This window comes from Chiloscyllium punctatum, chromosome 45, assembly GCF_047496795.1.
Source record: "Chiloscyllium punctatum isolate Juve2018m chromosome 45, sChiPun1.3, whole genome shotgun sequence".
Lineage (NCBI taxonomy): Eukaryota > Metazoa > Chordata > Chondrichthyes > Orectolobiformes > Hemiscylliidae > Chiloscyllium > Chiloscyllium punctatum.
The window spans coordinates 63117123-63129847 of NC_092783.1; the positions used below are offsets into that span (position 1 = coordinate 63117123).

General features: G+C 46.8%; 1 protein-coding gene across 2 annotated transcripts in view; it reads right to left on the minus strand.

Annotated features, from left to right (window-relative positions):
• The window catches only part of LOC140467509 (serine/threonine-protein kinase TBK1-like), a 57376-nt gene that overhangs the window by 19444 nt on the left and 25207 nt on the right, over positions 1–12725 (minus strand). For both annotated transcript variants that reach the window (XM_072563931.1, XM_072563930.1), the window contains exons 9-11: positions 11166–11362; positions 9981–10039; positions 9106–9197 (exon numbers count right to left, since the gene is read on the minus strand). In XM_072563931.1, the coding sequence (XP_072420032.1) occupies positions 9106–9197; positions 9981–10039; positions 11166–11362 (348 nt within the window). The remainder of the gene's footprint in view (positions 1–9105; positions 9198–9980; positions 10040–11165; positions 11363–12725) is intronic.

The following is a 12725-nucleotide window of genomic DNA, read 5'->3' on the forward strand; positions in this document are numbered from 1 at the left end:
AGGGTTGGGAGGGATATGGGCCGGGTGCTGGCAGGTGGGACTAGATTGGGTTGGGATATCTGGTCCGGATGGACGGGTTGGACCAAATGGTCTGTGCCCGTGTTGTAACCCTCTACAACTCTATGTAGTTGTGAGTATAAGATCGTAGACACAGAATTTATAACAAAAGCTTACAGTGTGATGTAACTGAAATTATATATTGAAAAAGACCTGGATTGTTTGTTAAGTCTCTCATCTTTTAGAATGGACACGGTGGTTTCAGTTTTTTCATATATAAATTCCAGAACTTTCTTAAAGTTACATTCTCAAGTGAACTTTAACAATAGGTGCCACGTTGGCCCAAATAATGCATTGAAGGTGTGCGGTGCCCCGTGTGAGGCTGGCTCTGCCCCAATGTTCAGACTGAGTCTAATCTAAAAGAGGGATTTACAGAATCTTACAAGGATTCATACAGTTTTTGAGCAAAATAAAATGTAATTCTGCAAGTACAAATTCACCCTACAAACGTACATGTGTGTGTGCTTGTGTGGGAGGGTATGAATGTCTGTGTGTGTGTGTGTGTGTGTATATGTGTGTGTGTGTATATGTGTATGTATGTGTATATATGTATGTGTGTGTGTTTATGTGTGTGTGTTTATATGTGTATGTGTGTGTGTATATGTGTATGTGTGTGTGTATGTGTGTGTGTGTGTGTGTGTGTGTGTGTATATGTGTATGTGTGTGTGTGTGTATATGTGTATGTGTGTGTGTGTGTGTATATGTGTATGTGAGTGTGTATGTGTATGTGTATGTGTGTGTGTGTATATGTGTATGTGTGTGTGTGTATATGTGTATGTGTGTGTGTGTGTATATGTGTATGTGTGTGTGTGTGTATATATATGTGTATGTGTGTGTGTGTGTATATGTGTATGTGTGTGTGTGTGTGTGTATATATGTGTATGTGTGTGTGTGTGTATATGTGTATGTGTGTGTGTGTGTGTGTGTGTGTGTGTGTGTGTTGCACTGGGGTCACCTGTAGTGTGACACCCACCTCTAAAACATGCCCCTTCCAATGAAGACAAACAAGTGAGGCAAGGAACAGGGAGCGGGCACAGCTTAACACGCGGCTGTGCAGCTGGTGTAGGAGGGAGGGCTTCAGATATGTAGATAATTGGGATGCCTTCTGGGAAGGGTGGAACCTGTACAAGAAGGACGGGTTGCATCTGAACTGGAAGGGGACCAATGTCCTGGGTGGAAAGTTTGCTCGAGTAGCTCGAGAGGGTTTAAACTAGTAAGGCAGGGGGGTGGGAACCTGAGCTGTATACCGGAGGTGAGAGTTGATGCAGATGAGGCAATAGCAAGAGGTAGACCAGCTAGTGGGAAGGATTTTCCTGGGAAGGAACCAAGGGATCAGTTAATGTGTGTTTGCTTTAAAGCAAGGAGTATCAGGAATAAAAGTGATGAACTTAGAGCATGGATCAGGACCTGGTGCTATGATGTTGTGGCCTTAACAGAGACATGGGTTTCTCAGGGGCAGGAATGGTTGCTGGATGTTCCAGGGTTTAGAGCATTTAAAAAGAATAGGGAGGGGGGGGAAAGAGGAGGGGGTGTAGCACTACTAATCAGAGAGGGTATCACAGCTACAGAAGCTTCCATTGTCGAGGAAGATCTACCTACCGAGTCAGTATGGGTGGAAATTAGGAACAGCAAGGGAGCAGTCACCTCATTAGGGGTTTACTACAGGCCCCCAATAGCAGCAGGGAGATGGAAGGAAGCCAAGGTCGGCAGATTTTGGAAAAGTGTGGATGTAGTAGGGTTGTTGTAATGGGTGACTTTAACTTTCCCAATATTGATTGGAACCTCCTTCGAGCAGAAGATTTGAATGGAACTGTTTTTGTAAGGTGTGTTCAGGAGGGTTTCCTAACTCAGTACGTTGACAGGCCGACGAGGGGAGAGGCCATTCTAGACTTGGTGCTCAGAAACGAGCTGGGGCAGGTATCAGATTTTGTGGTGGGAGAGCATTTTGGTTATAGTGACCACAACTGCCTCACATTCTACATAGCTATGGAGAAGGAGAGGATTAAGCAAAATGGGAGGATATTTAATTGGGGAAGAGGAAACTATGTTGCGATTAGACATGAATTAGGAAGCATGGATTGGGAGCAATTGTTCCATGGTAAAGGCACTATAGACATGTGGAGACTGTTTAAGGAACAGTTGTTGTGAATGATGAATAAATATGTCCCTCTGAGACAGGCAAGAAGGGGTAAGATAAAGGAACTTTGGATGACGAGATCGTGGAGCTTCTCGTCAAAAGGAAGAAGGTAGCTTACATAAGGTGGGGGAAGCTAGGGTCAAGCTCAGCTCTACAGGATTACAGGCAGGTAAGGAAGGAGCTCAAAAATGGTCTGAGGAGAGCCAGGAGGGAGCATGAGAAAGGCTTGGCAGAACAGATTAGGGAGAACACAAAGGCATTTTACACTTATGTGAGGAATAAGAGAATGGTCAAAGAAAGAGTAGAGCCGATCAGGGATAGCATAGGGAACTTGTGTGTGGAGTCTGAGGAGGTAGGGGAAGCCCTAAATGAGTTTTTTTGCTTCTGTCTTTACGAAAGAAACAAACTTTGTAGTGAATGAAACCTTTGAAGACCAGGTGTGCATGCTGAAATGGATAGAGATAATTACACCGGCACCACTCCCCACCTCTTCCTCCGCTACATTAATTACTGCATTGGCGCCACCTCGTGCTCCCGTGAGGAGGTTGAGCAATTCATCAACTTCACCAACACATTCCACCCTGACCTTAAATTTACCTGGACCATCTCTGACACCTCCCTCCCCTTCCTGGACATCTCCATCTCCATTAATGACGACCGACTTGACACTGACATTTTTTACAAGCCCACCGACTCCCACAGCTCCCTGGATTACACCTCTTCCCACCCTATTTGCAAAAATGCCATCCCATATTCCCAATTCCTCTGTCTCCGCCGGATCTGCTCCCAGGAAGACCAGTTCCACCACAGAACACACCAGATGGCCTCCGTCTTTAGAGACAGCAATTTCCCTTCCCACGTGGTTAAAGATGCCCTCCAACGCATCTCGTCCACATCCCGCACCTCCGCCCTCAGACCCCACCCCTCCAACCGTAACAAGGACAGAACGCCCCTGGTGCTCACCTTCCACCCTACCAACCTTCGCATAAACCAAATCATCCGCCGACATTTCCGCCACCTCCAAACAGACCCCACCACCAGGGATATATTTCCCTCCCCACCCCTTTCCGCCTTCCGCAAAGACCGTTCCCTCCGTGATTACCTGGTCAGGTCCACACCCCCCTACAACCCACCCTCCCATCCTGGCACTTTCCCCTGCCACCGCAGGAACTGTAAAACCTGCGCCCTCCTCCCTCACCTCTATCCAAGGCCCTAAAGGAGCCTTCCACATCCATCAAAGTTTTACTTGCACATCCACCAATATCATTTATTGTATCCGTTGCTCCCGATGCGGTCTCCTCTACATTGGGGAGACTGGGCGCCTCCTAGCAGAGCGCTTTAGGGAACATCTCCGAGACACCCGCACCAATCAACCCCACCGCCCCGTGGCCCAACATTTCAACTCCCCCTCCCACTCTGCCGAGGACATGGAGGTCCTGGGCCTCCTTCACCGCCGCTCCCTCACCACCAGATGCCTGGAGGAAGGACGCCTCATCTTCCGCCTCGGAACACTTCAACCCCAGGGCATCAATGTGGACTTCAACAGTTTCCTCATTTCCCCTTCCCCCACCTCACCCTAGTTCCAAACTTCCAGCTCAGCACTGTCCCCACGACTTGTCTGGACCTGTCCGACCTGCCTATCTCCTTTTCCACTTATCCACTCCACCCTCTCCTCCTTGACCTATCACGTTCATCCCCTCCCCCACTCACCCATTGTACTCTATGCTACTCTCTCCCCACCCCCACCCTCCTCTAGCTTATCTCTCCATGCTTCAGGCTCACTGCCTTTATTCCTGAAGGGCTTTTGCCCGAAACGTCGATTTCGCTGCTCCTTGGATGCTGCCTGAACTGCTGTGCTCTTCCAGCACCACTAATCCAGAATAGAGAGAGACGAAGCTGATCTGCTGAAAACTTTGTCAAACATTAAGATTGACAAGTTGCTAGGCCCTGACCAGATTTGTTATGGTTGAGGGGTGGGGTCTGAGGGTGGAGGTGCAGGATGTGGACGAGATGCGTTGGAGGGCATCTTTGGGAAACGAGAAATGCGATTTCTTCACCACTTGCGAAGATGTTTGCATCCTTGCTCTCCGCTGGAGTCGTACCTGAGGACTGGAGAGAGGCAAATGTAATTCCTCTCTTCAAGAAAGGAAATAGGGAAATCCCCGGCAATTACAGACCAGTAAGTCTCACGTCTGTCGTCTGCAAGGTGTTAGAAAGGATTCTGAGGGAGAGGATTTATGACCATCTGGAAGAGCATGGCTTGATTAAATGCAGTCAACACGACTTTGTGAGGGGCAGGTCATGCCTCACAAACCTTATTGAGTTCTTTGAGGATGTGACTAGATGAGGGTCAAGCTGTGGATGTGGTGTATATGGACTTCAGCAAGGCATTTGATAAGGTTCCCCATGGTAGGCTCATTCAGAAGGTCAGTAGGAATGGGATTCAGGGAAATTTAACTGTCTGGATAGAGAATTGGCTGGCCAACAGAAGACAGCAAGTGGTAGTAGAAGGAAAATATTCTGCCTGGAAGTCAGTGGTGAGTGGTGTTCCACAGGGCTCTGTCCTTGGGCCTCTCCTGTTTGTAATTTTTATTAATGACTTGGATGAGGGGATTGAAGGATGGGTCAGCAAGTTTGCAGATGACACAAAGGTTGGAGGTGTCGTTGACAGTATAGAGGGTTGTTGTAGGCTGCAGTGGGAGATTGACAGGATGCAGAGATGGGCTGAGAGGTGGCAGCTGGAGTTTAACTTGGATAAATGCAAGGCGATGCATTTTGGAAGGTCGAATTTGAAATTTGAGTACAGGATTAAGGATAGGATTCTTGGGCAGTGTGGCTGAGCAAAGGGATCTTGGTGTGCAGATACATAGATCCCTTAAAATGGCCACCCAAGTGGACAGGGTTGTTAAGAAAGCATATGGTGTTTTGGCTTTCATTAACAGGGGGATTGAGTTTAAGAGTCGTGAGATCTTGTTGCAGCTCTATAAAACTTTGGTTAGACCGCACTTAGAATTCTGCATCCAGTTCTGGTCGCCCTATTATAGGAAAGATGTGGATGCTTTGGAGAGGGTTCAGAGGAGGTTTACCAGGATGCTGCCTAGACTGGAGGGCTTATCTTATGAAGAGAGGTTGACTGAACTCGGACTTTTTTCATTGGAGAAAAGGAGGAGGAGAGGGACCTAATTGAGGTATACAAGATAATGAGAGGCATAGATAGAGTCGATAGCCAGAGACTATTTCCCAGGGCAGAAATGGCTAACATGAGGGGTCATAGTTTTAAGCTGGTTGGAGGAAAGTATAGAGGAGATGTCAGAGGCGGGTTCTTTACACAGAGAGTTGTGAGAGCATGGAATGCGTTGCCAGCAGCAGTTGTGGAAGCGAGGTCATTGGGGACATTTAAGAGACTCCTGGACATGCAAATGGTCACAGAAATTTGAGGGTGCATACATGAGGATCAATGGTCGGCACAACATCGTGGGCTGAAGGGCCTGTTCTGTGCTGTATTGTTCTATGTTCTATGCCATAAGCCTCTTTTACTCCCTTATCTACCTGCACTGTCACCTTGAGTGATCTGTGAACTTGCATACCCAGACCCCTCTCCATATCAATACTCCGAAGGGTTCTGCCATTCACTGTATGATTTCCACCTGTACTTGTCCTTCCAAAATGCATCATCTCACATTTATCCGGATTAAACTCCATCTGCCATTTTTCTGCCCATGCTTCCAACTGATCTATATCCTGCTGTATCCTCTGACAGTCCTCCTCACTATCCACAACTCCACCAATCCTGGTATCATTCGCAAACTTACTAATTAGACCAGTTACATTTTCCTCTAAATCATTTATGTAGAGCATGAACAGCAGATACCCCAGTACTGATCCCTGTGGAACATCACTATTCACAGCCCTCCATTCTGAAAAGCATCCTGCCACTGCTACCCTCTGTCTCCTGTGACTAAGCCAGTTCTGTATCCATCTTGCCAGCTCAGCCTTCTACCACCTGACTTCACCTTTTGTACCAGTCTGCCATGAGGGAATTGTCAAAGGCTTTAATAAAGTGCATGTAAACAACATCAACCGCGCTCTCCAAACACAAAAAGAATTTTCCAAGTAGAGATTGCTAGTTGATTTTCAATCTCCTTACACTTGGGGCATCACCCCATCACAGATCTGACCAAGTGCAGTGAACACAGCAAACTGAACATCAAACACAGACCTTCTTTGTCCTCCATTTTGATTTTTTAAGCTCCCCCCACTCCAATTAAAAAAGCCCCAGTGTGGTGCTTTCCTGATTTTCAATTCAGGCAGGTTCTGAAATACACTCTACTATTAACACCTATTCTGGATTTATGCTTTGCCTTTTCTTGACCCTCTGTACCCACTCCCTTTGCCCTTGATCTATAATCTTCTGAATCCTTCAGTCTATTCTGAACCTTCCAGTATGTTCTAATTGTCCCTCCCCACCTTTATCAGCAGCAGAAAACACATTATTTTTCCATCCCCAAGTGGTCAGTCCAGACTCAACTCATTAACTCTGTTTTTCTCTCTCCATATATGCTGCCAGACCTGTTGAGTTTCTCCAAAACCTGGTGGCTTTATCTTAGGTCTTCTCTGGACAGAGTGATATAACAGAGCAGGCAATATAACAGAGTTCTTGGAGGAGCAACATTGACTATTAACGGTAACAAAACCGATTGGAAGGACAATTCATCCTAATCAGTTCTGGCTGACCTCCCACATTCCACATTCCAGAAACTTAAGCTCATCTCTGTTGACCAGATTCCAACTCACTTCTAGTCCTGTGGCCTACAGTGGCTCCTGGTTAAGCTAGACCTTAGTTTTCAACCTACCCTTTATTTTCAAATCTCTCCATGCAATCACCCCTTTCTGTTTTGTAATCCTCTCCAGCAAGATATCTGTGCTCTCGAATTCTGGACTCTTGAACATTCTATGATTTTAATCACTCCCAATGGCAGCAGTATCTTCTGCTGTCTGGATGCTAATCTCCCTGAACCTTCCCTCCCTGAACTTTTATCCCACTCTAACATCTCCTTGTAGTTACCCAAACAAATCTCTCTTTTGCTAACTTGCCATTATGTTCCTTTAAGTAGCTTGGCATCAGATCTTGTTAGATACACTGTCCCCATCAAACACTCCTGGAACAGGTTAGACACTGAGTAAAACTCCCTTTACGCAGTGAGAGAAAGTGAGGACTGCAGATGCTGGAGATCAGAGATGAAAAATGTGTTGCTGGAAAAGCGCAGCAGGTCAGGCAGCATCCATGGAGTAGGAGAATTGATGTTTCGGGCATAAGCCCTTCTTCAGGAATGAGGAAGGTGTGTCCAGCAGGCTAAGATAAAAGGTAGGGAGGAGGGACTTGGGGGAGGGGCATTGGGAATGTGATAGGTGGAGGGAGGTCAAGGTGAGGGTGATAGGCCAGAGTGGGGTGGGCGCGGAGAGGTCAGGAAGAAGATTGCAGGTCAAGAAGGCGGTGCTGAGTTCGAGGGTTGAGACTGAGATAAGGTGGGGGGAGGGGAAATGAGAAAGCTGGAAAAATCTGCATTCATCCCTTGTGGTTGGAGGGTTCCTAGGCGGAAGATGAGGAGCTCTTCCTCCAGGCGTCGTGTTGCTATGGTCTGGTGATGGAGGAGGCCAAGGACCTGCATGTCCTTGGTGGAGTGGGAGGGGGAGTTGAAGTGTTGAGCCACAGGGTGGTTGGATTGGTTGGTCCGGGTGTCCCAGAGGTGTTCTCTGAAACGTTCCGCAAGTAGGCGGCCTGTCTCCCCAATATAGAGGAGGCCACATCGGGTGCAGCGGATACAGTAAATGATGTGTGTGGAGGTGCAGGTGAATTTGTGACTGATATGGAAGGATCCCTTGGGGGCTTGGAGGGAAGTGAGGGGGGAGGGGTGGGCGCAAGTTTTGCATTTCTTGCGGTTGCAGGGGAAGGTGCCGGGAGTGGAGGTTGGGTTGGTGGGGGGTGTGGACCTGACGAGGGAGTCGCGGAGGGAGTGGTCTTTCCGGAACGCTGATAGGGGAGGGGAGGGAAATATATCCTTGGTGGTGGGGTCCGTTTGGGGGTGGCGGAAATGACAACGGATGATACGATGTATCTGGAAGTTGGTGGGTTGGTAGGTGAGGACTAGTGGAGTTCTGTCCTGGTGGCGATTGGAGGGGCGGGGCTCAAGGGCGGAGGAGCGGGAAGTGGAGGAGATGCGGTGGAGAGCATCGTCAACCACGTCTGAGGGGAAATTGCGGTCTTTGAAGAACGAGGCCATCTGGGTTGTTCGGTATTGGAATTAGTCCTCCTGGGAGCAGATACGGCGGAGGCGAAGGAATTGGGAATATGGGATGGCATTTTTACAGGGAGGAGGGTGGGAGGAGGTGTGTAGTCTAGGTAACTGTGGGAGTTGGTCGGTTTATAGTAAATGTCCGTGTTGAGTCGGTCGCCCGAGATAGAGATGGAGAGGTCTAGGAAGGGGAGGGAGGAGTCTGAGACGGTCCAGGTAAATTTGAGGTCGGGGTGGAAGGTAAAGCGGATGAACTGTTCAACCTCCTCTTTACGCCGTCCTATCAAACACTCCCAGGACAGGGATAGCACAGGGTTAGAGTTTCTTGGCAATGCATCTGGAATGATTTACTATGTTAAAGGTACTCAAACACAATCCACTCATCCTGTGTTAATGGCCCTTTTAACACAGTAAAAGATTCCAAAGTATCTCAGACACTGCACAGTTGGAGAGTATGATGGTAGGAACCTCCTCAGGTTATGAAATCCATTCCCTGGCTGTGAGTGGGAAATAATTATGGTAATAATATCACAGCACTGTACAAAGTAAAGACAATGAGAGAGGCAGCAGGGAGTGTATTTCAGTGAGAGGTGTTTCGCGCCTTCCCCAATTACTCACATCAACCAATAGGTCCCTCGCAGAATCAGGTCCTGACATTTCATCAGAGACTTTGTGATCCTCAGCAGCTGGTGAACAGCACTGGCCACCGTCTGAAATATAAAGCACCCGAACACACACACACACACACACACACACACACACACACACACACACACACACACACACACAACGTTTCAAACTTCAATCAGCAAAGTTAGTGACGAGGAGTGGACAACTCCCTCTGTTTTCATCGGTCTAGTACAGGTCAGCTATGGCACGGGTTTACTTACAGAGTGTAGCTTCCACTGCTGTCACAATACGGGGCCCCAGCTCCACCTGTTAGATGAGCCACGGTTGTCTGTCCCATCATGTGAATGACACCAGTCACAACCCCCCTCCCCCACCGAAATCAGGGGTTCAGCTGAACACAGACTACAGGCCGTGCCCCAACAGACCAAGCTACAACTGAAGCACCCTGCTCAGGCAGGAGGGTGCGGCAGGATCAAACCACTACATTCAGTAAGATCTCCCTCGGTTTGTACTGACACAGCTCCACCCACTCCACACACACACACCCACTCCCTCCACCCTCACAACTCCACTCCCTCCACCCACACACCCCCACCCACTCCACCCACACATCCCCACTCCCTCCACCCACACAACCCCACTCCCTCCAACCACACAACCCCACTCCCTCCAACCACACAACCCCACTCACTCCACCCACACAACCCTACCCACACAGCTCCACCCACTCTGCACACACCCCCCCCTCCCTCTGCCCACACACTCCTCTGCCTCTTCCACCCACTCCCCACTTTCTCCTTCCCTACACCCACTCCCTACTCTCTGTCCCCACCACTTCTCTCATCTTCCATGACGACAGTTACCTTTGCGAGACTGGCATCATTGATAATATCAAATGTTGGAGGAAACAGTGGTATCTCAGCTGCAAACAAAGGAAACGGCAGTACTTGGTTAGAATCAGAGTCTCTGAGAATTACTGCTGTCAGTTCGAGCTCATTTGAAACATCCTCTGATCTGCACCTCACACGAGGCAAAAACTTTCCAGCTCATGGAGTATCATAAATCACATCAACAAACAGAAAATCATCTTCAAACACTGTTTTTAGGTTAGGAATTTTCACAGTCTGCTCTGTACAATTGTCAAAACTAATATCTCACTCTAGAGATTTAAACAAGAAAACCTTCACTGAGGGAGTGCCACATGTCGGAGGGTCAGTGCTGAGGGAGTGGACACTGTCAGAGGGTCAGTACTGAGGGAATGCTGCACTGTCGGAGGGTCAGTACTGAGGGAGTGGACGCTGTCAGAGGGTCAGTGCTGAGGGAGTGGGCACTGTCTCAGGAATAGCAGGCAAATTGTCTTGTTATTCTCCTTCTGCCAATTTTCATCTTATAGCATTTCTCATTTGGGTCCAATAATGCATCCCAGCTAATGGATTGGCGCAAACGTTGATGACAGAGTCCTGAGGTTTCCAAAACAGAAATGAGGAGAGCTTAAAGACAGTGAACTATCATCAGCTCCACAGAAACTGATGCTTTGTTCAGCAACTTTCTCCCACACATTGAGGAGCACAAGAACAGGAGGAAGCCATTCAACCCATCAAGCCTGTTCCACCCTCCAATGAGATCATGGTTCCCAGCTCCACAACCCTTATTATCTTCGGTTAACCAAATAAATCAATCAACCTCTGCTTTAAAATTAAGAATTGATCCAGCAATAATTGCGATTTGCTCCTGCCCTATCCTGAGTCACGTTTCGTCATTTCACTTCTGAAATACCTGGCTTTCATCTTAAACTCTGCTCCTTGACTGACTGCCCAGGCAAAGAAAATGGCTTCTCCCAGTGTGCTCTGCTTGTTATTTCAAAAACTTTAATCAAATCAAATGATTTGTGCAAAAGACTCTGAACATTTACACTGGAACCTCTGGTCATGACCATGAAACTGAAGCTGAGTTTGGGATCATCACCAAAGCCCACATGAAAACCTCGTCTACCTCACTCAATCCCAGAAGCCACACACAATCCAGACATGATAAATTCAGCCACTTACGCTCTTTGTAGATAACTCCAATGAGTACCTCAGGCTTGGTGCTCACCAGGATGATGGGCCTGTCTTCTGTTGTTTTAGGAAGTAACTGCACCTGTTGAGACAATTCCAACTCCAAGCGATGGCCCTCATAAATAAACTCTTGATTCTGAGGGGAGATGTCAGTCTGTATGAAGAGAGCGTCCATCAATATGTTGGTTCTGCAAAAACGGAGAGGCAAGATTTTGATGCAGAGACGATAAGATGGTAGACATTAACATCTCTATTTCTGTTAGAATCCTCACTGATTTTTCATTACTTTTATTGTTTTATTTTCTCAGTTTTGGTTTGGAGCTGCAAACTGTGCACTTTGAGCTGAAGGTGACCTTTGGCTGTAGCAGATTGAGTTTTAAAAAATGGACAAACATGCTGTTTTTTTTTGTTTGTAATGTCAGGCCTGAAAGTTAATTGCAGGTTGGTTCTTAATCAAAGTGCTCCATAGATGCTTTGGTACCAATGGAAAGTATTATGTCTAACCAAATAGTGGATGGTTAGTCATTAACAAGGTTGGAAATTAAAGCCAGCAGGTCTGGAGGGAACAGGATGGTTGAACAGAGAGGGGCTTAGAGATCAAACTTTTTTTTAGACTGTGTTTCCAAGAGAACCTTTTTGTCACATGAAGGTTTGAAAGCTCCCTGTCCAACTCCCACTATCAGCCACTGGAAGGTCAGAGAATAGAAACTATGTACCACTGACTTTCTCAGAGTGAACTGTAAAGATGACCCTGGTTCATGTTGTCAGAAGATCAACCAGTTACCTTTGCCTGTGGCACAATGCATCATGGAAACCACTTCAGTTATCTGGCCGCTTTTGTTATTGTCTTTTATTTCTGCCTGTATCAGGTTTGTTTTTCTGTCTTTTGTGTGAATGGAGCTGAAAACTAAGGTTATTGGGTTTGCTTTCTGCATCTCCCATCCAGTTGCAACCTGTGTGCCTTGCTGTCTAAGCTCCTGTTGAGCTGTAAGTTGTTGTTTGCTATGGTCTGCTTGTACAGCTTGCAAAACAAAACTTGTCACTGTACTTAGGTACACGTGACTACAATAAATTAAAACAAATTAAACCATAGACATCATTTTGATTACTTTGTTGTTTAATTTAGCCCTTTTTCACATACTGCATTATCAAAAAAAAAGTTATATTTTTGTTTAAGCTATAAACCCTGTATCTAGAATTGGTTATTTAGTGTCTGGGTTAGTTTTTTGAAAATGTCTGGCTCAGAACCATTGGGGTAAATTTTGAGCATTGTTGCTTGTTTTAATATTTCTGTGTTGCTAATATCGAGGTATCTGTGTCCAAGCAATTTCTTTCTCAATTCTTCTGCCTCCACATATTTTAAATCAATATCCTTATGACTAGAGCTACTAACAATCCAATCTTACAAACATTCACTGTGAGGAAGGGAAGGGCTGGTGAGTACGTGGGGGCCATAAGTGCAACCAAACAAGGTGTGATAGCATGCCTGGGAAATCTTTACGTGCAGCTTTTGTGAATCACTTTCTTGAGAATAAGTCAGTGGCTTCTGAC